Source organism: Crocodylus siamensis, chromosome 7 (genome assembly GCF_052110815.1).
Source record: "Crocodylus siamensis isolate JL-2025a chromosome 7, ASM5211081v1, whole genome shotgun sequence".
NCBI lineage: Eukaryota > Metazoa > Chordata > Crocodylia > Crocodylidae > Crocodylus > Crocodylus siamensis.
The window spans coordinates 84,314,240-84,339,260 of NC_143401.1; the positions used below are offsets into that span (position 1 = coordinate 84,314,240).

The window sequence follows — 25,021 nt, forward strand, 5'->3', positions numbered from 1 at the left end:
TCTAAATGATGCTTCTCTTACTTTCTAAACTATTCAGTGTTTAACATCAAATATAGGTTGTATGTTGTGTAACCACAGTTTCCTACCTACCCGACAAGATGACAGCACTAAAATGCTCCAAGCCCTAACTATGCATATCACATGACTTCTCTGAACACTTCTGGTCTATTTCTGAGCAAAGTCAAGCACAAACACATTATTACAGCATTTGTCACCTTGGGACACCCTGACCTTGCTGTTTAGCTCAAACCAAGTATCAAAAAAAGATGTGCTTTCTATAACACTGGCTGAAGGGAGAGGCAGCAATAGTCAGACCCTCTTATGGACCTAGCTTTATAATTTAATAAAAAATTGCTCTTTTCATTCAGTCTTTATTACTCTACCCACTAGGAAAATGAACTCTCACTTCAGAGGGAAAAAAACACTTCCTTTCAGTTTTCTTGATCTCTTGGACATCAGCCATCATTTGGTGAGTCAGTATGCAGTCAACACAGGAAAAAAAAAATGCCACATAGGTTAAAGGAGGGTCATTACATCCAGCGATGCAGTCATGAGCAAGGAACAGAAGCATGTGGTTACAACATAGGCTATTTATTAGAAGCAACCCAGAACTACTATAAAAAGTTGGCTCTATTTGTGAGTAGAGGGCAATAAAAAAGCATTAATCCCAAAGGGCTTTTACCACTTCAGTTCCTTGCAGGAGCAGACGGTGGAAAACACCCTCTCTTAACCACACCTACGCAGATTGTATACCCATCTTCTAACAAAACATCAACAATCCAGATCCAGAGTTTAACTTCCAGTGGAAGACGGTAGAGTATTTGCTGAGGAACTGTTCTACAGCATTCAGCTAGTTATCTATTAACAGACTAATGGCTATACACATTTATTTTGAATGATGGCAGAGATTCCTATTTGATCTCTTCAATGGGTTTAGATTATTTTTAGATGCAAGGCAGATGTTTTCAAAGCTTGTGAAGTCTGCCAGCACTGGTGTAATACACTCCTTGGCTAAGGATAAAAATTACACATAGACCAGTATAAGTGATTGGAAACCTGTTCAAATCTGTAACACAACAGGGCTAAGTACAGTCAAAAAGCACAAGGCCGAGTCAATTCAATCTTCACAGGTTAACCTAAACTGCATAGATTGAACCAATAAGCAAGTGAACAGACATTCACTTTTGATTCTGGAATGCAGCCACATGCCTACAGTGGCCCAGGCCAGAAGCTGGGGGGTGCCAGAACACACATCCCTGCTCAGCTAGAGCAACAGCCTGCGCCAAGGCTTGCCTGCCCAACCCAAGAGGGGGCAGGGGGGCTGCAAGGGAGGTGCAGAGCATCATGGGATGCTGGGGGACTGTAAGTTAACTTGAAACTGGAAGGGATCTGGGACAGAAGTTCAATAAACCAAGTTAACCTAAATCAGTTAAGTCTGATACTACATCCATCCAGTTTTACCTTAAACCAGTTTCAGCCATTTTGAAAGTGGTTTATGTGCACAGAATTTCTGTTGTGTTACACATTTGTGTGTAATTTATGTGTGATTTCTGTTCCCAGCCCAGGAGTTCAAGGCACATAAACTGCTTTCAAAATGGCCAAAATTGTTTTAAAATAAACCTGGACAGATGTAGTATCAGACTTAACTGATTTAGGCTAAATTGGTTGACTGAACTTCTGTCCCATATCCAATCCAGATTCAAGTTAACTCACAATCCCACAGCCTCCCAGGAGATGCAAAGGCACCTCCCCCACAAATCCCAACTTGCAGGGTGGATTAGTTAGCTTTGGCCCAAGCTGTCTACTCCAGCCCAGCAAGAAGGTGTGCTCTAGCACCCCCCAGGTTCTGGTCTGGGCTAAGCCACTTCAAGTATGTAGCTGCATTTCCAGAATCAAAAGCGAATGTCTGTTCACTTGCTTATCGGTTCAATCTACTCAGCCTAGACGAACCTGCAAAGATTGACTCGATTCAGCCTCGAGCTTTTGGACCGCCTGCACTTAGCCCTTGTAATTATCCATGGTAAACCAAGAATACCTTCTTCACTCAGTTTAAGTAGCAGCCCCAAAAGTGAATTAAAATAATTCAGCCTAGCCACTGTAGCAGACATACATAAGCAAAGCAAGGTTCATGTGACCTTTTTCCTAAAAAGGCTTGCAAGTCAGGAGAAGCATCTCTCCTTTGGAACAATCCAAGATTGCAGAAGCAGTGTTGTAGGAGGTGGACAGGAGGCTCCTGAAATAGACTAAAATTGCCCAGCAGTTCATGTTTCCTTAAAACCTTCTCTAGATGAAATAATACAAGTACTTAAGTTTACAGATAAACTAAAGCATCTTCTAAGGTCCAAATAAGCCAATGCAACTTTGTTCCCTCTTCTCTTTATAACACAAAACCAGAGACTCTGTCATCTTCCTAGTTTTTCCCTGCAGAAGCTCCTAAAAACCCCTGAATACAACTAAACAGAAATTCTTGGTTAACAAGGGAACTTGGATTTAAAGGGCTTCTTCCATCCAAGATGATGGAGCTGAAAGGTCTTGGCCTTATCAGTGAAGTGGCCAGCTCAGAAAAGTATGACATACAAAGCAAATCTAAAAAAAAAAAAAAAAAGTTTTGCAGCAGCTTCCTCTAGCTTTTTTGTTTGTTTCTCAGAAAGAGGTCATACACATCCTGTGCTACAGAATTTATTTTTGAAGATACTATTCTGAATTGCATAGAATAATGTAATGGCACCCAGATTAAGACAAACATGTTTTTTCAGCTTTTCAGATTCCTACATCATGATCTACACAAAAAACCAAAACACTTTCATAGGCAGACAAGGTCCTTCGGGTAGATACGATATCTTTTATTACACCACCTAAAGTTGGCAAAATTGTTTTTTTGCAAGCTTTCAGGCATAAACATCCTTCTTCAGAGGTAAGGAGAGTGTGAAGAAAGATGTTTTTCAAACTGTTCGGCTGGTTTTATTACAATATCACATCTACCCGAAGAACCTTGTCTGCCTATGCCCTTAAACTAACACAGCTACAACCAAAGAACACTACAGATCTTAGAAAAGTTTATTAAGGAGGCCATCCTTGAGGGACTGGCCCAGGCTAACATTCTAAGGGATAGCCAGCACGGCTTTGTTGCAGGTAGGTCTTGTTTGACCAATCTCATTTTCTTCTATGACCAGGTGACCTATCATCTAGACAAGGGAGAAGAGATTGATGTCATATATCTTGACTTCAAAAAAGCTTTTGATCTGGTATCCCGTGATCACCTCTTGGCCAAACCGCCCAGTTGTGGCCTTGGCTCCACCACGATCCGCTGGCTGGGAAACTGGCTCCATGGTCGGACCCAGAGGGTTGTGATTGATGGCAGTCACTCATTGTGGTGCCCTGTGACCAGTGGGGTCCCTCAAGGCTCTGTCCTGGGACCCATCCTGTTCAACATCTTCATTAACGATGTGGACACTGAGGTCAGGAGTGGACTGGCCAAGTTCGCCGATGACACCAAACTTTGGGGCAAAGCATCCACGCCAGAAGATAGGCGGGTGATCCAGGCTGACTTGGACAAGCTCAGCAAATGGGCAGACGAGAACCTCATGGTGTTTAACACCAAAAAATGCAAGGTTCTCCACCTTGGGAGGAAAACCTGCAGCATCCTTATAGGCTCGGCAGTGCTACGTTGGTTAGCACTACAGAAGAAAGAGACTTGGGGGTCATCATTGACCACAAGATGAACATGAGCCTGCAATGCGATGCTGCGGCTAATAAAGCGACCAAAACGCTGGCTTGCATCCATAGATGCTTCACAAGTAAATCCCGGGACGTCCTTCTCCCCTTGTACTCGGCCTTGGTGAGGCCGCAGCTGGAGTACTGCGTCCAGTTTTGGGCTCCACAATTCAAAAAGGATGTGGAGAAGCTTGAGAGAGTCCAGAGGAGAGCCACGCGCATGATCAGAGGTCAGGAAAACAGATCTTACAAATGACAGGCTGAGAGACATGGGACTCTTTAGCCTGGAAAAGCGCAGGCTCAGGGGTCATCTGATGGCCACCTATAAGTTTATCAAGGGTGACCACCAGGATCTGGGGGAACGTTTGTTCACCAGAGCGCCCCAAGGGATGACGAGGTCGAACGGTCACAAACTCCTGCAAGACCGTTTCAGGCTGGACATAAGGAAGAATTTCTTTACTGTCCGAGCCCCCAAGGTCTGGAACAGTCTGGCAGCGGAGGTGGTTCAAGCACCTACATTGAACACCTTCAAGAGTAAATTGGATGCTTATCTTGCTGGGATCCTATGACCCCAGCTGACTTCCTGCCCTTTGGGCAGGGGGCTGGACTCGATGATCTCCCGAGGTCCCTTCCAGCCCTAATGTCTATGAAATCTCTGAAATATGTTCATATAATCTTACTGAGATCCTTGTACTAAATTATCAGGAAAGCAACTTGCTGTCCTCTGTGACTGCACAGTCATCAGCAATAGGATCCGGACCATATTGGAACCCCTGGTACAATTTAATAAAAATGGTAAAAGTGAATAAAAGGCTTTGAAAAGTGAATAAAAAGGTTTTGAAAGGGCAAGTGGGGGAAGGGAAAGCAGGCAGTGGTAGCTACAAACCAAAAAAGCTTGGAGAGCAGCAGCAGATGCAAGAACCAGTAGGCACCCATCAAGGCTGCTGCTCCAGAATTCACAGCAATTTTTTACTTTAACTGTGTAAAGGGTCTAGCTTAAAGAATCCTATCAAAGTAGATGAAATTTGACAATAGTGAGGAAAAGCTTAGCTCTAGTATTTACTGTATTGGAGAAGGGCATTTGCACCTAATGTCTGAAGGTCAAACTCCTACAACTCACTAGTGAGCCTCTTTCCCCAGTTTATTGTTAAATGCTGTTTAGCTACACTCAGTCAGAGTACAGAGAAGCCCAGCAAGTTCCTTCACAGAACCAAAACAGTGACCAATCTGCAACTGGAGACACTAGCTAACTGGCTTTGGTTTCCTTCCAAAGGATTTTTTTCCTTTTTCTGGAAGTGTCCTATTCCAGGATATTGAGGACTATATACAAAAGAGGTTGGAGGAGAAGAACTAGGCTTGGTAGAATCTCTGTAGCGACACAATGCAAGCTGGTATCCTAATAGAATCAACCACAGTTAAGGGTGATTTGACCCAGCTGATTGCTTGCAACAAAGGCTATATTTTAGAGAGGAAAGAAATCAGCCCTAGATTTTTATTCTGGATTAAATTAAATTTATGTAGCAAGACACCATAAAGGTAAAATCCTTTGATACTTTATCCTTAGGTGATGTAACCCAATGTAAAGTAAGGGATGCTCACTGAAGCTTCCAGTGCAAAGAAAATATGTCCCCTTCTCGATGCAAAATACAAAACCAGCAAGAACAATATGCAATGGTCATCTCCAAACATTTACAATGGTATAAGGGCTTTGTTTCTCAAAGATGCATATCACATAACTAATGTCACAAAACTTCCTCTGGCTTTTAGACACTAGCTATAATCTCCTCTCCCCACTACCTGCTGGATGATATTTAATGTTTCAGGCTTGGGTTTTCTTGGGTTTTATTTGTTTGGGTTTTGTGTTTTAGCACTAGTAGAAAGGACAAAAGAAACAGCAAGCCCAGAAATGTGACAGATTGGATCCAAAATGGCAGAGACAAAACAGAGACTGTGTTATCATAAGTATTCATGCTTGAAAGAATTTCAGCTAAAAGCAGAAAAAGTGAAGCTCATGAGCAAGGAGCAAGGTGCTTAGTGCTTGGAACAGCTGTGAAGTGCAGCTAGCAACAGGAAGGGAATGATGAGGTGTGATTCTCAAGTATCCATTAATGAAAGTATCTACCATTACTTCCAGCTCTCACTGCCAGTGGTAAATAAGGCTATTTAGCAGGCATTTCTAAATAGTTTTTAAAAAACCTCAGCCACTTGCATCTTCAGAACACATATTATTTGGGGAGTATGCAAAATGTAGTAGCAACAAATATTACCAGAAATAACTCTGCTGGTATAACAGCAACCTACAAAATTTTTTAATTGTATACAAAAAAAAAACATGCTGAAAATAAAAACAAAGACTGAAAACATTAACATTTTTTCACTAGTCTGCTCTTACAGCTGAGTGGCACAAAATTTTAAAATGTCAGCAAATGGAAACTTCCATGATTTTTTAGCAAACAGAGCTACAGCTATTTTGAATGCATGCATTAACTAAAGTTGAGTCATAAAACAATAGCTGTACTACAACTACTGTTAAATATGTATCTGTATTTACTGCTCATTGTACTACAAGCAATAATAAGCACATGCGAATTTTAGGCTCGTGTCAGTCATACTTCTTGCACCTCTTCAGTTAATCGTTATACTGAAATTCAAGATTGTAATGTTGAGAAGATTTTCTAGCATTCCTCAATATATAGAGACTTTCCTGAACCAAAAAAAATGCAAAGGATCTGTTTTTAGTGGTGAATAAATTGTTTTGCTGTTTTGCCAGCAATCTTAGCATTGCTGTGTAAATGAGTTACTTCCTGATGAATTAACTTAATTTCTACTTAGCACCTCCCGACTCCAGATGCCTGTAAACACCACCCTCGCTTCATAAAGAGTTGAGATACTGAATGACAATTCAGTTTGCCCACCATCAGGGATGTCTGACACTCACTGTACGCTCTCAGACTAACATCCACCACACAAACCAGGCCCACAGGAGACTCCTATGAAGATTCCCATGCATGGATTACCTGAACCATGTCAGCCATGATGGTGCCTGCCTCCAGAGTGTGTGAGCCGCCCAATGCTAACTGGAAATAGCAACTGCTGCTAAGCAGAGTCCAGCCAGCTGTCTGTGGCTAGGGACAGACATTACACACAAACTAGTTTAAGCGATTAAAAACTGGTTTAAGTCTGTAACAGAACAGATGTTTAGTGCACATAAACCAGTTTCAAAATGGCTGAAACGGGTTTAAGATAAGTCTGATACTACATTCAAGCAAGTTTAACTGATTTAAGTCAAACCGGTTTATGCAATGTCTGTCCCAGACCACTTGCTAGTTTAAGTTAAATCAGACTTTCCCAGAATCCCAGCATGCTCTCTGAGCTGGGTGGGCTCTCTGCTCCCCAGTAGAGTTAGCCCCTCCCCTCCGCTACCTGGCTGCAGCTCTGGCAGAGACTGCAAGCGTCTGTCTGGCTTTCCCCTGCTCCCTCCTCCTCCCCGTCACCACTCCCTGCTGTCAGGGAAAATTTCTGAAGCTGGTGCTGCCATTACAGAGAGTTGAGATAGTCCAATACAGACAGTCCCATAGCATGTACCCTCTGAGTGACCTGCCAGCTGTCAATCATGGATGACCTACTTTTTGGTGCTGCGCAGGCTGTCAGCTCACAGCTTTCGCTTTTGCGCAGGCTCAGTCAGAACTCCTGTGAGGTAATCAGTCTGGAACCTTCTCCCTTGGTGGTTCCCTGATTGGCTCAGGGAAAACTATAAAGGGCCGTGGGCCCCCACTGTGGGTGTGGGCGTTTTTGGAGTTGGTGGGTTGTTCTGGAGTGCGAGTGTTATAGGAGTTGAGGTGTCGTTAGTGTGAGGATTGTGAAGGAGAGCTACTCGATCTCCCAACAGAGGCTGCTCTAAGCAGGGACTGTGGGAGAGCGAGGTCGGGATTTAATACCCCGGCTCTTCTCATAGCTTCGCGCTGCGATAAACCCCTCCGATTTCTTTTACCTCGTGTTGATATCTTCGGTTATAGAATTGTTTCGGCCTGGACTTGGACTTTGATTCTGATCATCCCTTCGGCACTCTGACTTCGACATCATTCTACTTAACTGGCTTTCAACCGACCTCAGCTTCGCCTTCATTTTCCTTGATTGCGGACTGTCCTTTGGACTGGCGTCACACTCTCGACTTTGACATCGCTTCGTCTCGTCGCGTTACAGTTCCTGTGTTGTTATTTGTTCACCCCTATATAAGCTGTCGTCGACCAGCTCTGGGACTAGCCAGCAGGCAGCCGCCCCTAGCCCTCAGGGGTTAGATAGCAAGGGTCTGCTGGTGAACCTCGTGAGCCGACAGTCTCCTTTGTTGTTTGTTCAATACATTCTTAACTGTAACTGAAGAAATCACCTGGGCCTCCGCTGCCAAGCGCAAGTAAAATAAATCATCTTTGTTTCAACTTATACGTGTGTCCCATACAGCCCGTACTCCACCGCCAAGACTCCCGCCTGTTCGTTCCAATTGCCACCCCAGTCCACCGTGACCTTGGGGCCCAATTCACTGGGTTCGGCATGCCCCGACACCTGCTAAGCAGGGATCTCCCGTCCCCTCTGCCTTACACAGACACCTCTCAGCATTAGCTACCATACTACATGACGGCTATGTCCCTGCTGTGGGAGACGGGACAAAAGGACAGTGGCTTAGGGCTCTTTGGAGCTAATCAACAGGACAGCTGGTAATGTGCCTCCTTCCTTCCTTGGAACAAGTTGCTTAACAAGAACTGTAACTAATGAGAGATCCATTTGTTTTGCGATGGGGTGAAAAATGCTGTGTAAACCCTTGCTGACCAGCAAGCAGGGGGAACCTCTCCCTAATCAGAGGGTCCTGCTAACGTTTGCCCCCTCACCCCCCCAGCTCAGCACTGTGGTAGGGAAGGAAGGGCTGTTCTAGTGCTCCCTGGCTTCTAGCTTGAGCCACTGCAGACATGTGCCTGCATTTTTTCAGTCCAGAGGGGATGTTTATATGGTTACAAACTGATTCAGCCTAGGCAAGTTAGACTAACCTTTAAAGATTGAATCGATTCAGGCTCAGGCTTTTTGAATGGCTACCCCTAGCCTGTGTGGATAACTTTAAACAGTCACCTTGCTGCCTAGAGCTACTCAGAACCAGATGCAAATCAAGCTCAACTAATGGAGTAAGCAACCAGAAACTTTTGCACACTCCCCCATCCACAATGCCCACCAATGCAGTACATGTTATTTTAGCCAGATGGGCATAATTGGTTGTTTGAGCTACATTTGGTCAGCTTACTAGATGCTAACCATCAATCAGCCTCACACCTAGTAGTAAATGACAACCCGGGGTTACTAGGAATAACAGCCACAAATTGTTAGAGAGAAGGTTCAGGCTGGACATCAGGAGACATTATTTTACAGTTAGGGTTGCCAGGCTCTGGAATGGGCTCCCAAGTGAGGTGGGTGCTCTCTCCTACTTTGTGGGGGGTCTTCAAGAGGAGGCTCGACAGATATTTGGTTGGGGTAATACGATCCCAGCACCCGTTCCAGCCCAGGGCCCGATGATCTGTTTAAGTCCCTTCCGACCCTAAGTACTATGATACTTTCCACACAGCCAGAACCAACAAGCCTGTGCTACCTGTGTAGTAATACCCAACTCCTAAATCTGGCTAAGTCTTAAGGATCTGACCTGGACACTTATGAGCCCAAGTCTCACTGACCTTTAATAAGACTCAAGAGTCTAAGGAGAGTATAAAACCTTGGCTAGTCAACTTTCTAGATGACAAAGATAAATGTAGTAGTAAGCAGTAAGGACAGGTCACTCTGCCTGAATCAGCTGAATTATCACAAATTACTACACTGGTGGGGAGAACGGGATGCAGACTATACTACCGGATAAGATACGTTTGAAAAAGCACAGACTCAGAAGCGCTCTGGGTTTACAGCTAACCACCTGAATATGAACTCCAAGTATAAGGGCATGTCTGTGTCAGAAGGGTCTAATGCAATCCTGCAATAGATAAAAGGGGACTACCAAATAGAAGTAAGTGATCTTGTCTCTGTAACAGTATTCCAACAATGTACTCAATTTTAATATCCACAATTCAAGGAGGATGTGAAAATTTTGGAGATGGTTTAAAGGAAGACTACAAAATAGTTGACAAACTGGAAAAACAAGTCTGATGATGTAGTACACAAAGAACCCAACCTATTCAGCTTATCAAAAGGTAAAACTGAGATTCACCTTTCGTACAGTGATTTGATCACTGTGTGCACATACTTAAAAATAAGAAGAGTTCTATTGACTGCATATGTAAGAACAGGCTTGATCTCCTAGTAATCTGTTCTGTCCTTAGAGTATTAGAATCTTTGAAATGCAGCTAAATTAGATAATTAAACTAAGGGTCCTTAGTATGAGATAAAGCACCAATCCCAGCTTAGTTTCTCTCACAAATCAAAAGATGCTGACCTACTTTCAAGGGACGTCTACTCAAACTCATAAGAGCGAGCTTGCTTCAGCGAGGTGTGCACTTTGTTTTGGTTTTTTTAATTAAGGTATCCACATGTAGCTGAAGAGTTCTTGCTCAATAGCCATTCCTTCTCCGAACAAAGGGTTTGATCCTGAAAGAGTTTAGCATCTGCAACTAATTGACATCAAGGTGTATGGTGTGTTACAAAGACAATGTAATGGCTTGTTTACACTATAGACACTTGGCAGAGACCATTCTGATGCCAAAAATGGTTTGTCCTTGTCTACATCAACAACTAAAACCATTTTAAGTGCTGGCTCCCACCTATTATCAAGCAAATTTTTATTTATTTATTTTTTGGCGCTGGCCTGGAGTCTAAGCCAGACATCTCAACTGGATCTTCCGTTCACAGGACAGTCTTCAGAACAACTGGAAAATGACCAAAAACCCATGAGCCATTTTATTATTCCTCTTAAATTTCCCCATAGACACAGACTGGTTCAGAAATATTTTAGCCAAGATTAATTAAAACAGTCTGAGCCCAGTTGTGTTATTTTTTTCAAACCAGCTCAGTATAAAACAGTCCATTTTTCAGTCTATAAACCTAAAAGTCTGGCATGCGTAGAACTGGAGACATGATAAGAGAGGGCTCTAGGAAAGAGAGGACGATTGTTTCATACTTGCATAACACTAGAAAGCCTTTACTGATTTCTTCTACCTGTTATTCTAACTATAAAAACAAACATAGTATATATGTGCAAAGTAACTGAAATAATAGAATGTCCAAACAGGAATTAAAGAGATTGTGGAAATGCTCATTAGTTCCAGCTTATACCAAAGGACAGCTTTACCCTCTGCCTCCTGAACAGGAAACCTTGTTCTTACTGTTAAAGATAACAGAAAAATTCCAGTATTTTAAAACAGGAGGTCTCTAATAAAGAAGTCCCATTATTATTTCTATACCAAATTGAAGGTCAAAGCGAGGAGTCACACATTGCTAGCATGGGTATGTCACATACCACATACTAAATTATGTATCCCAATTTATGACATTTTGAGGAGAGTGTGGATGGAGGGGGGAAGATGTCAGCATGCATGCTGCTAAGCTCTTACACAGCATACTATCCAATTTTTACCCTGAAACTAGTATTAACTCATACATTGAGTTGTTCATGAGCTCAAGACTAGCATTCCACAGATGCAAGCATCAGTTTAATACTATTCTTTTGTGTATACATACATATACACACACACACAAACATATACACATACATACGTGTGTGTAATAAATGCACAAAAAAACCCATAAGAATTATTTTTAACCACCTGTTACTATGATTCTTAAGTGATGGCCAGTTTAACATATGTTCTGCCTCTTAAAACGCCTCATTTAAAACTACATTAGCTTCTCAGCTCATCATTTTTAACCTTATTTATCATTACCTTGAATCTTGCTGTGGGCTAGTTATAGCTTCCACCCCCATGTTTAGTCACTTAGGGACACTGGATAATAAAAACTCTTACATTTAATGCCTTTCTGCTTCTAATTTTTTCATCTTCCTGAAGCTGACTTTCTTCACAACAAACACGCTATGTCTTTTTTGCATTACTGTGCTATGAAGCAGTTTGCCCTTGGTGAAGTTTAACTAGGATAAGTGAGTACACATATTTCCACTTCAATCTTCACACATCATTTGGTGAACACCTTTCCTTCTTTATTTATATAACAGGGTTTTAACATAACATTTCAGCTGTCCCAAAGCAATGCAATATAACATCATACAGAAGACAGGGTAGAATTGCACCTTACAGACCAACTAGATTAAAGATGCATAAATTTTCCTAAACTACAACTCGCTTGCTACCCCTGGCCAGCCTATGGCCCTATGTCATCCAGCAAGCAGGGGCCCCCACAGGTCTGGAAATTTGGTGGTGGAAGAGCGGTAGCACCCTCCACGCCCCCACTGACAAATTTCTGGACCCCTGGGGAACCCTGGGCCCTGAGCTCAGGATTCGGCAACTGATTCTACTTTACAGGGCTGGTCACCAGGCTCCCAGGACCTGGTGCCCAGCATGCTGAGGCAAGAGAGGGGCCAGTGCCAGGCCCCTGGGCCCAATCTTGGTGAGTTAAGCTTGATCCAAACTAGTGACCAGCCCCACCCCACTCATCTGGCCCAGAGTTAGTCTATTGAAAACAGAACTCCTCCCTCGTCATCAGCAATCCGTCACAGTTGAGGGTGATTGTCTTCCCCAATTGCTTTATCTGTGGGGCCAAAGATGGCCGACGGGGCCAACCTGGGATCAGACTCAGTTGCAACTTGGGCACGTGTTTCTGTGCGGCACTACCTTACCACGTGCCCGACTTCAGACTAACACAGTCTCTCTCCCTGTGCATATTATCTTGCCATCAGATGCATGCAAAACTGGTAGCACTGAAGGCAGGACATTCAGCTGTAAGATAGAGAAGAGTTTTGCAATGCCCTCTATTAACTCCCTTAGTCCAAGAACTACTGATCATCAATGCCCGAGTGCTGACCTGTATTTGACTGTAGTGTAGTAGCCTTAAAAACTCCCACAGAGTTTGAGAGGAATATTTGTCAGAGATGCTTTCATTCTCAGACAGTTTATTTTAGTGAAGTAAGTCCAAATTTAAAATAATAATAATAATAATAAAAAAACACCCTCAAACAACTGCACTTTGGATGCTTGCTCAGGGGCCTGATGAATCAAATGCAGCCTAAAAAGTCACAAGGATTAGCATCCTTTACTCCCACATCAAAGGTCCATCCCCCATTTCCTCCCCACCCCAAACTTAATTTAGAAAAGGGAACTACTTGGTTTATTTTTGATAAAGGATTGATGATTTGCTTCAGATATGGATTAGAATGCTTCATTTACACACCTAGCTATGCCCCATCATCATAATGTAAAGAGAGGAGGCTAGGAAATGCTGCTGTCCCATAATAGCAATAGCAGTGATAACACCACCAGCGTAACAAATGCAGGCTCAGACTAAAGCAACTGTTAAGAATGGGGTAACTCTTTCTAATGTTGATTTGATCATTAATGCATGAGATCAAGGATTCTATTTAACTTCTCTAATGCAGCAGAGTATCCATTTCTTATCTGACAGATAGCAAGGGTCCGATCCATTTCACCATTTAATCCTGTCCTGTAACTCATCTGAAGCTTTAGCTGAACTAATTTCATTGCTGAAGTTACTTTTCTAAATGTTGAACAGCATTTATGAAAACATAAGAAAACAAATACTAATAAAGAAGGAAATATTTTTTTTCCTGGCTAGGCCATCTTCCCCTCCAAGCTGTTGATGCTGTTATAGAGCCTCTCCTAAATTTTACCAAATTGTTATACTTTTTCTGCAGAACATCCCAGCCACAAGTTAGTTAAACAAAAAGTCAATAAACCCCACTGTTTTAAATGTAAAATGTGCATTTTACTGAAGTCATTAACCTTATTCCAATTTATATTTCTATGTTATTCAGAAAAAATGTTCCTCTCAATCACAAAAAAAAGAGTAAAACAAGCAGTAGTTTTGCTCATTAAAAATCAAAATATTAGAGAGAATGGATTTTAAAAAGTCTTTATGTTGCCAAAGATGCAAATAGATGGTACCAATACATCAAACTTGTGTCAGAAGAGAAATCTGAGAGCCAATCATGCAAAGTACAATTAAAAACAAAATGCAAAAATGTACGGCCTGCTTTGTTCAGATTGACAAGCATGCTAATAGTCAAAAACAGCACAGTCTGAGGATTAGCTTTTACTCTCGACTTGGGGCAGATGTCAGAAACTCAGAACAGCCTTCTCACCAAAATAAATAATAAAAGGAAAAGGGACTTTACAAAGAAGGTCAGTCCAGTTGCCCACTTGAGTATATGAACAGCAGAACTCAGCTTAGTTCAGTAAGTAAGCCACTTCATAGACAGAAAACTGGTACATCCTGTTGAGACAGCAGGTCATCACAGCGAAGTGTATTCATCTGTCAGCTATCTACTATTTCTTCATTGATGTGGGACACGTTAGCTCACAAGCAAAAGTTCTGATGGACAACCAGATAGATTATTACAAGGCCAATAGTACAAAAGAAAGAAGGAGCTAGCAGCAGGAACCTAATTAACGTTGACCTCAACTTTCTATACCACACAGCTAGCAGCCTGCTTCCCTCGGAGAGATGCCAATGTCACTCTACCAAAGGCAACCAGGATTGCCTGGTTTCTCCTACATAGGTTTGCAATAGCTAGCACTTGACAGAGGTACACGGTGAAAGACATTCTGGGATTCAACAGCACTAAGTGCTTTTTCCAGTCTTCCCACTTCATTTTTTGTTCCGTTAATCTGGTGGAGGCATCTACCCATCTTCTACAACTGTCTCAGGGCTTATCTATACATGGAAATAACCTCTCCTACATAACACCATAACTTGACAAGACCTTGGTCTCATTTACAAACTGTCTATAGCTGGAATTTCAGGTATTGGAGAAACTGTATCAATCTACATTTTTTCTTAACTGCCATGCGTGGTCTTTTGATGCTATTCTATTCACTGCACTTCAATCACAGCAGTAGCATAGCATTTACCAGGTATGCACAAAACACCATAGGGAAAGACTTGTTAATTCTGTAGTCAAACTAAAATTAAAATGTTACTGTTCATTCACAGAATACCACGGCCTAGGTATTTCATCACTATATTTCAAAGTACTTTACAATGAAGGCAAGTGCAACTGGTCCCATTTTGCACAGGCCCCATTTACTCAAGCATAGGGAAACAAAGCAACCTGTCCAAGTTATCCAGTAGGACAATGTGACAAGTACATAGAAAGAAGGAAGAGTAGATCTGCACCTTTATAGACTAATAAAATAAGGGCATAAACTTTTGTAAGCAGAGGGTTTGCTTCATCAGATTCTGTGAAGGGACTGCAGGAAGCAGAGCTGCTAAACAGAGAACAATGATTAGAATACAAAGGGTAGGGAAGGTGGGGAGAAAAAAGGAGGGTGCATAGCCCAAGACAGGTAAGCTAGGTAGGAGAGAGAAAAAAAAAAAAGCAGTTAATCCATTGAGGGACACAGGGCTTATAGTAAAAGTTAATTCAGGTAGGAGCATAAGAATCCAGTCTTGGTTTAAACCACTAGTTTTAACCTTTTCAGGTTTCAGGCACCACTCCTTAAGCTTAAGTCTTTTACAAAAAGCCAGGTCTTAGTTTTCAGTCCATATCTGTCTACAGAAAAAAGTAATAAGAGAAAATCTGCTGCGAAGTACTCAGAAAGACCACAACAGATCAGAATGCTTTTAATATTACAGATCCCTGTTTGAAGTCTCTGGATTTATCTTGTCAATCACAGCTGCACACCTACCAATGCTGGCATTGAGTGGCAACCCACCACGGCACCCTGTCTGAGAATCACTGGTTTAGACCATACTTAATCTAGTCTGTGGATGATTTCTTGTTTGGCAGTTTCCTGTTCAAATTCATTTTTTAACGTTCTACCATCTAAGAACAGCCATTCTGAGGTCAGTGATGGGATGTCTAAGGAAGTTAGAGTCAACAAACATACACTGACAAATCAACAGTGAAGCAAGTGAATCTCAAAACTAGTTTAAAAAAAAAACCCTGTTTCTAACCAGGGTAAATTTCACTGAAAATCTACCTAGGACAATTCCTCCTGACCAAAGAGCAACTAAACAAGAGAAAAAGGACCAAAACAGTATATAGTGCAGACTTCCTCTCCTACCCACCATACTACAGGAAGTATTGTGCAGACAATTACAACATAAAACATTTAAAGACAACCATACCTGTATGAAGCTGAACCCTCCCTAGGACTCCTTCTACCAGACCAAGACAAATAGGATTCCAAGCCAGAAGGAGGTCAGTGGCTGTAAGGAGGGAGGAGAAAAAGGAGGTAATTAAAAAAAAAAAAATCTGAAGCATAAAAGTTGATGCAGTATTGCAGATCTAACAAGTTACATGTTCAGGAATTTTTATAATACCATTGCTTTTATCATCAAAATATAACAGTCTTTAAAAACAGCCATCCTGAAAGATTCCAAGTTACCAAAATAGGATAATTTCAGCCGGAACAGTCAGTTGGTTTCTTTCCAAACCTTATGACTACAGTTTAAAATGCATGCCTCAGAAATGTTCAGCATTCAGTAATGAATAATCACCAGCTTTTACAGTAAATATACCCCTTTGATTTCAGAAACACCAAACATCTTAGTTAATTCTAAGAATACTGAAGTTTAAGATTTTAGATTTTGCATTAGTTATGCTAAAAAACTTTTCAGGTTTTTTTTAAATGCCACTAGTAGTCAGGCAAGTATGCCAACACAACAGCCAAGTACCTATGAGTTAGAAAGTCACATCATTCTGTCTTGTTATAATGATATGATGGGACAATATTTTCATATTGTATCATGGCTAACTGACCAAAATCTTTCAAATCAGATGATCCAACATCAGACTCTGATATCAATGTGAATTTTACAGTGTAATTAAATAAGACAGTTATAGCTATAGAAACAAGGATGTTAGGCCATTTACTCAGTTGGATGGTTATTATAGGAATACCTGCAATAAAATATAGTTATAAAACTGAACTGACGATCCCCTATGTCTACAAAAGTATTAAAGTCCAAACACTCTACAGCAAAGCTGTGGACACAAGAATGTTTGGAGCCCTTTTAAAAGGGCAAGGGAAGCAGCTGGTACACTCCAACTGGTATGTGGGAATGAGCTGCAAATGATTCAAATGCAGCAAACCCCCTCCAACTTTAATCCTAAAGGAAGGAATGTTAAAACTTGAGGGTTTACGTCATTTGAATCATTTCTCACCTCATTCCCACATACCAATTAGAATGCACCAGCTGCTGCCCTCTTGAAATATTCCCCTTTAGAAAAAGGCTCCAAGTGTGGTGTGCCCACACCCTCTTCTCCTGGTTTTAATTTAGAGCTGTCCTTAATTAACAGATACATTTTTATTCGTGTCTCAATCATTCCCAGTAGCTTACACAAAATAAGTTAGTTTCCGCCATATCCAATTTATCTATTTCCCTTGCTATCACATGGGGTGCACTGTTAAAAGCCAGCATTTTATTTGCATTTAAGAACATTCTTCTCAAAATGCATTAGTAAATCACGGATGGTAAAAAATGTCTCACTTTATAAATATTGCTTTACAAAATGGCACTCATAGTCAAAGCCAAACTTTTTATTTTACCCCAAAATTCTCAAGTACAACATAGGGTTTTGAAGGCTTATCCTCCATTTCCTTTCAACCTGGCACCATTCATGTAGAAATAGAATTTAACAAGTTCCATAATTAGGACTGACATCCCTGATAGGATTTTCAATCCCTAGTGAAAATCTGATTGCAGACCTTTCACACAAACGAGGACTAAGCTACATCTCCAAGACTACAGACACCCAGAATAAGCCATTATATGCCAGGACAAAATGTGACCAATTCCAATATCCATGCCCACTGTCCCAGGATAAATCCTAAAGCGGTTCACCAGATAAAAAACAACATTTTAATCTTGGGACATTGCACAGTGCATCTAAACAGTTATCCCAGGATTGCATCACTGAATCTATAGCAGAAAAGCAGCACTGCATTCAGCCACTGAGGCAAAGTACAGACAGTCAAAAAGCCCAAGGCAGAGTCGATTCAACCTACGCAGTTTCCTCTAAACTGCAAGGATTGAACTGATAAGCAACTGAACTGAGGTTCAGTTTTCATTTGGGAAAGGCAGGGGGAGGCCCGTGCTGAACCTGGCAGGGAAGTGCATCTCCCAGTCAGCTGGCCATTGCCAGCCCAGGCAAGTGGGGCCATCCAGGACTGGCTCCCCAGCACATGCCACCAACCCCCTGCTGTTCCCCCACTCCAGGGGTCCAGGTGCTAGCTCACCTTGGGGAGCCTCCCCCTGAAGGGGTTCCCAAGCACAGGGCATCCCCAGGGAGCTGAGGGGTATTCTTCCCCTCCCAAACTTCACAGTTGCTAATCTCAGCCCTGCCCATCTCATGAACAGCTTGGGGCAACCTCTCGGGGCAGAATTCTGTGTAGAGCCTGGCTAGGGGGTCTGGCTGTCTGTTCCCCTGCCCTTCCCCATAGGCTGATGGATGTAGGCAGGAAGCAGGCTAGGGACCAGAGGGGTGGGGCAGCCCCTGTTCCACTGAAGCAGACAGCACAGCCCAGGGCTGCAAAGCTTCCTGGGATGCTGGGGGACTGCGAGTTAAACTTGAACCAGCAAGGGATCTGGGACAGAAGTTCCATAAACTGGCTTGACCGAAATCACTTAAGTCGGATACTACATCCAACCAGATTTATCTTAAACCAGTTTTGCCCATTTTGAAAGCGGTATATATATACTGAAAGTCTGTTCCATTACAGGTTTAAACCAGTTTCCGATCACTTAAACCAGTTTGTGTGTAACTTCTGTCCCTGGACCCTGATTAGAAGGGTGACATATGTACATGCCAATCCCAGGATATTTCTGTTGCAGGACAAAACCCCAGCAGAACTAATCCAAGGACAAACGCAACATCTCTTCCTAGCTCAGCAGACTTTGTCTATCAACAATCCATACTACTCTGTCCAAGTCAGCTGACAGCAGCTCAGAAGTTATCTAGGGTCACTGTCTCCTGCTTACCCTTCACACTTACTGGGTAAGTCTAGCTATAATGAAGAAGGGGAAGTAGTTGAAGACGGAGGCAGGCAGGGTCAAGTATAGACTTTTTGAAGTTGGAGAGACTAAAGAATGCTCATATTGCTTTAAAAGAAAAATAAAACGAGCCACAGGAAAGCAAGAGATTAAAGAGGTCAGTGAGGGAAGAGAGAGGAAAGGAGATCAGAGGGAATGAAGTCACTGGGGGAGATGGAGGAGCCATAAAAGAACACTTGAGAAATTCCTACCCCTGCAAGGTGAGGAAGGAGAAGGCTGAAGAAGGAAAAGGTCATGGTATTTTCTCAAGTTTATCTTGAAATGCCCGAGATAGGCAAACTGTGTGTAGAGACAGCTGTGACAACATGAAGATGGGAGGGTCCAATAAACAAGTCAGAAGGACACAAGAAGTCTGTGGGGTTGCAGTTATGGTGAAGTAGTAAGGGTTTTTCGCTAGAAAGATGACAACCGAAAACAGGAAAAACATGTTCAAAAGGAAGAACATTAGTTTTGTCTAGGGACTTGCTAGAGATGCTCCATGGCTGAACAGAGACAGCAGAGGAAGCCGACAGACGTACCCTACCAAGATTCAGAATGGAAGACATTTTCCTAGGTATATGTTGGTTTTACTTTCTCTCTCACACACAAAAAAATTAATTAAAAAAAACAAATCACTCAGATACACAATTTGCACTAACATTTAGCTTTGGGAGTTTTATTTTTTTTAAATTCTGAGCTACTAATTTGTTAAAACTGTACGGAAATGCTCCATTGCAGATTAACATTAAGATGCTGCTTATGAATCTCTGATTTTATTACTTTATAAGGTGCAAGTTTACCCTTGTCTTTTGCCTAACATCAGGTAATGTCATTTTCTCTGGCATCTGTTCAGTTTTCTACAGCGGCTTCTGACCCCAGATGCTTACAATTTTCTGATTATTGTTATTAATCTAAAACAACTTACTTTTTGCTGCACTGTAATGGCAGAGCATGCCATTCCAACACTTCCATCTATGCTTGTACAGACACTTATCACCATTCTGAAGCATATGAAATACCTTCCCACCTCAGCTAGCTATGGGAAACTAGGACCAAATAAAGTTTTGCATCTTGCTTGGAAAATGCTAAAAATTCAGAATTAATTACCCTAAAATATTCAGATAGTAAGATGCAGATTTCTCTGCTACTAACCTAGAAAAGAGGTCTTTGTCCACAACTTTCATTCTTGGTGAATAACAGGATGACAGTGCCAGTAGAACAACTATCTAGAGAATGTCATCATTGTATAAGGAGAAAGACTGTGCAAGTAACTCAGCCTATTACTACATGGAGTTTTTATGCTGCATGCAATTAAGTGGTGCGCTCAAGTCCATCCCTAATGCATAATAGGGAAGTTCTGCTAAACTGGGACCTTTAAAATGACAATTTGAGACTAGGACACTTCACTTATGGAGCACTTATGATATCACTGACAGTACACTAAGTAACAAATTGAGGCTTTGCTTGGGGGGATAGAGATGATAACTTAACAGACAATGCACAGTCTTAGTTCCTGTTTTCTTACAAGAACAATCATAATAGTAGAAAGCAGGTTAGGGCTTGTAAATAGCAGTTTTAAAAGTTGGAAGTTACTTGCTTGGAAACAGGATCAGAAAATGCGGATGGTAAACAGAAAGAAAACTGTTCCAAAGCATTTCCTTTTCACGCTCCTTGCTGAGCAGCTAGAAAGTGTTAATTTGCAAGAATTATCAGACTGCATTATAGAATGGGTCACACAAAACGCATCAGCAATCATCGTAGAAACAAATCCTTAACAACTCTGCTCTCCTATTTTCCACCTTGCAAATGCAAGGTAGTCTCAGAGGTCAATAAATTATCCATTTCCTACCCACACATATCTACCAGACTCGAAGTCAAGTTTTGATTATAGGCCCATTTTTAGACCCTTAGGATGCTTTTGCAACCCTGCTAAAGGCCGCACAGTCCATAACCTCACCTGTACAATTCAGTAAAATATTTATTGTGGTTATTAAGCATGAGTAAAAAAAAAAAAAAAAAAAAAAAAAAAAAAAAAAAAAATGAAACTCTCTCTTAAATCCCAGGCTGAGTTAGCAGGACTGGCAGTGATGTAACACATATGCCCCCCCCACCCCCCCCAATCTTTCCCTCCCCCTGCTTTTACACACATCTACCTTCCCCACACACACACACACACCTATCCCCTCTCCCCAGAATATTTTTACACAATGACTTTCAAAACAAAGTAACCAGGAAGCCCATTTAGTAAACCAGGAATGAACAAGTAATTCATGAAATTAGCAGGTCATCAATACAGCCGATAGACATAGCTTACTCATCTCCTACAATCAACATTTATGGACAAAATTTTAGAAATATTATAATAAAAAGTCTGCAATTCCTTTTCAGTAAGCATTATCCTTCAGCTAGATTGTCATAACCAACAATACACCCACTTACTTTTGCAAAATGCAGTTTATGGAGTGACATTAAAGTCTGTTTCAAGTCATTTCACTTAGAATTCAAACGTGATTACTAAAAATGGAACATTTAGTTTCCTGCTTGCCTTTTTATTATTACTGTAGTACATATCACAAGCTATAATGCAAAAGTCAGATTTATCATTGCCAGTCAATGCCAAGAAAAGAAGAGCAGCAGCCTCAAGGTTTCATTCTAATCGAGTCACATTTTTCACAATGTCTATGCACTCCCTTCTCCCCCTCCCCCCGATTTCCCCAGTTACCCTTAGTTTTTCATAAGCCTGTGAGAATCTATCAGTGTGCAAAAGCTGTTGCCCCCAGTTAAGGAAAAATGGTCAACTTTTTACTCCACGAAAATGCTCTCTAATACTCAATAAAAGGTTGGACTTCCTCTTCTAGAACACTGGTTGTCCAAGTACAGTGTTAAATTGATAGTGCTACCTATGTTTTAATCGCACCAGATTTTGTGGACAGTATATTTCAGAATATTCCGTTTTCAACTTTTCTGCATGAAAATGAGTCAAGTCTCCAAATTTAAATGCTAGCAAGATTTCAGCTTTATTTCTCCTATGCCATTATAAAAGTTATCCTATGCAAATTGTTAACTGAATGACTGAGGTAAGGAGTCAAAGCAGCCAAAGATTATAAAATGCCAAGGGAAAAGCCACTTAAAATTCCTAGAGCTGTCCTGGAGTACCCAATGTAATCTATAAATAGACAATTTTCTTTTAGAAATCCCTTGCAGATAAGTATTTATCTTCAATATGTGCATATTTCCATATAATTTATGAGTCTGCACAAATAATGTGAAAATTGGAGCTTATGTCATATGTTTACATTTAACCATAGGAAAAGCAGCTTCTATCACTGTTGGGTTAGGATCACAGCTACATTTCTGTCATCATATTGTCACAGGGGTCCTGGATTCCACCAGTATAAATGAAAATCTTAACTTGCACAGTAAATTAGAACTGAATTTCGGTTTTTGTATATGGTTTACTGCGAAGTCACCAATTCTGCAGCTGACATAGCTTTATTTAGAAAGAAGCATCTCTGCAAATCTGACAATTCTCTTTTTGTAATGGTCAGCAAGGAAGCAGCACTGAAGACAAGCAAGCAGCAGCTCTCTCCTAACATCTCCTAACATCCTTTCCTCACATGTAAAAAGCCAACCAGCAGGCATCAAGATAGGCATTTGCTACATGAAACAAATAGAAACTTTTCAGCAAGGAAAAAAAAGGACATTAAAATCAAGTTGTGGCTGCCTCTCATCATTATAAATGCATCATCTGAATTCTCCCCATGGCTTCCATCTTGTTTACCATAAGAACCGTGATTTTTCTTAATTACAAGTCTGACAGAGTCTCATTCTTGTACATTCCCAGAGCTTCTTAATTGTATTTGGTTCCAGTATATTGCCAGTACTTGCAAAGCAATACAAAAAACTAGTTTATATGTTTTTTAGCAAATAATTCTCCTAAGAAACAAAAATGCAGCAATTATTCACATTCCAGAGAGTTATTTAACTACTTATTTCCCTTGTAAGTCTCAATATCTGACAGAGAACTAACTGATTTAGAGAGAAAGATGACAATAACTCTTTTAGACTCACTAAAATTCATAGAGCTGTTTGTAAACCTGCCATTTCTAGCTATAGGAAGGACTACATTTCAAGAACTAGCAAAGTAACCTTAGGCCAGGAGGTGGTGTCTACATAGGAATTCAAGAAAAAAGCCCTGATTCTAAAAACAGTGAAGACATGAACACGGGCCAGCTGGTGTTTTAACCAACATGTTGCACTGAGGTTGGACAGAACAGATCTCAAACATGAAGATTAAAAAGCCACCTGCAGTCCATTTATCCAGTAGCTCCCACCCCTATCATCATCAGTGAAAGCTTCTGAAAACAACTGGGAAGAAACAAAGCTTGAGGGTCTAGCACTGGGGTTGGCAACGGAGCCCGGAAGGCAACAGCTGTTTGCAGCCTGCAGCCAGCCCCAGCTCTGGATAGCTGCTGCCAGTCGGGAGCCCAGGCTGCTCCCAGTAGGCAGCTGGGATGCTGCAAGCCCTGATGGGAGCAGCCTGGGCTCTGTAGCTATCAGCAGCTACCCAGAGCTGGGGCCGGCTGCAGTCCAGAGGCTACAAACAGCTGCTGCCTCCCCGGCCCCAGCCCCAGCCCCAGTCCCAACAGGTGCAGTGCCGGCAACTGCTGCCTTCCCGGGGCCGGGGGACAGCAGCTGTTAGTAGCCTCCCACCTGCAGCCGACCCCGGCTCTGGGGTAGCTGCCAATAGCCATGGAGCCCAGGCTGCTTCCAGGGAAGCCCTGCTGCAAGCTGCCCGGGCTCCATGGCTGTCAGCACCTACCCAGAACCTGGGCCAGCTGCAAACATCTGCTGCCTCTCCACCCCGGCCCCAGCTGCCTCCCAGCCCCAGACCACCAAAGCTCCCCACTGTGCTGCCCTTGCTGCTTCTGCAAAGCAGCACTGGAACCTGGTGTGGCAGAGCACAGCGGGGGGAGAGGGGGGTGGTGCAGAAAGCTGCCTGCTCCAGGCTCCCTACTGCCCTGCTACACTTCCCGCGCGCATGGGAGCAGCATGGGCAGTAGTGCAGGGTTGTGCCCCTTGCTGCCACCCCCGCCTGCAGGGGAAGTGTGGCAGGGCAGCGGGGAGCTCCGAGCAGGCAGCTTTCTGCGCCCCCCCGCTGTGCACTGCCGCGCCGGGTTCCAACGCTGCTTTGCAGAAACATTACCGGTATGTGCTGCCTTCCCGGAGCCTGGGGCCAGAAAGCAGCTGGGGCAGGAGCCGAGAGGCAGCAGGTGTTTGCAGCTGGCCCAGGTTCTGGGTAGCTGCTGACAGCCACAGAGCCTGGCCGGGGGGGCAGGGGCTTAGGGTGGGGGCCAACGCGCACAAGCAGGGCATCCTGCCATGTACCCTTTGCCCCTTCCAAATTAGGCATTGTGGAGGTTTTAGGCACTGCACACAAAAAACGTTGCCTACCCCTAGTCTAGCAAATGACTTTCAGAAGGGGTGACAAAGCCCTCATCTCACTTTTTATTAGGTCAGTGCTTACTTCTTTATTCTTGCACAAGGGAAGCTCTAGTCAAGAACTAATCATTTAGATCAAGGGCTGGCCAGATCTATTGCCCACCTGCTGCAGCAGCAAGGGAGATTCACCTGCACTGCACAGCACCATGCTGGGACCTTTCCCAAACTATGCTACAGCTGGGCAGCACAGAGAAGTGGCAAAACCATTAAGTGTTGACTACCACTAATTTAGCTAAATTATCTTTCAGTTAGAAGCACGAGGCACCTATACATGTGCCCGATGCCTGTTCCGATGTGTACTAATTACCACTCGTCAGAGGAGACTCGATTAATCAAGCAGCCTCAGCATCTTGTCTATTCAGTGTCCCCATGCTTCAAAATGGCAGCAGAGTTGCTTTAACTAAAGCTCGTTGAACAAGCTTTAGTTAAAGCACCCCCACGACCATTTTGAAGCACAGGACGCTGAATGCACAAGACGCTGTGGGCGCTTTAATTAGAGTGGTTCCCAAGAGCCGCTCTAATTAAAGCACCCCCCACCTCCACCCCAGAGCATACCTATAGGCTCCCATAGTCAGAGGTTTCACCCAAATATCTACATTTCTAAAGCATCTTCAGTGTC

The 25,021-nt window shown here is 42.5% G+C and overlaps 1 protein-coding gene across 2 annotated transcripts in view; it reads right to left on the reverse strand.

Moving 5' to 3' along the window:
- INPP5F (inositol polyphosphate-5-phosphatase F) overlaps window positions 1-25,021 on the reverse strand; it is a 109,273-nt gene that overhangs the window by 49,281 nt on the left and 34,971 nt on the right. For both annotated transcript variants that reach the window (XM_090057591.1, XM_090057592.1), the window contains exon 2: window positions 15,994-16,074. In XM_090057591.1, coding sequence (XP_089913717.1) covers window positions 15,994-16,074 — 81 coding nt within the window. The remainder of the gene's footprint in view (window positions 1-15,993; window positions 16,075-25,021) is intronic.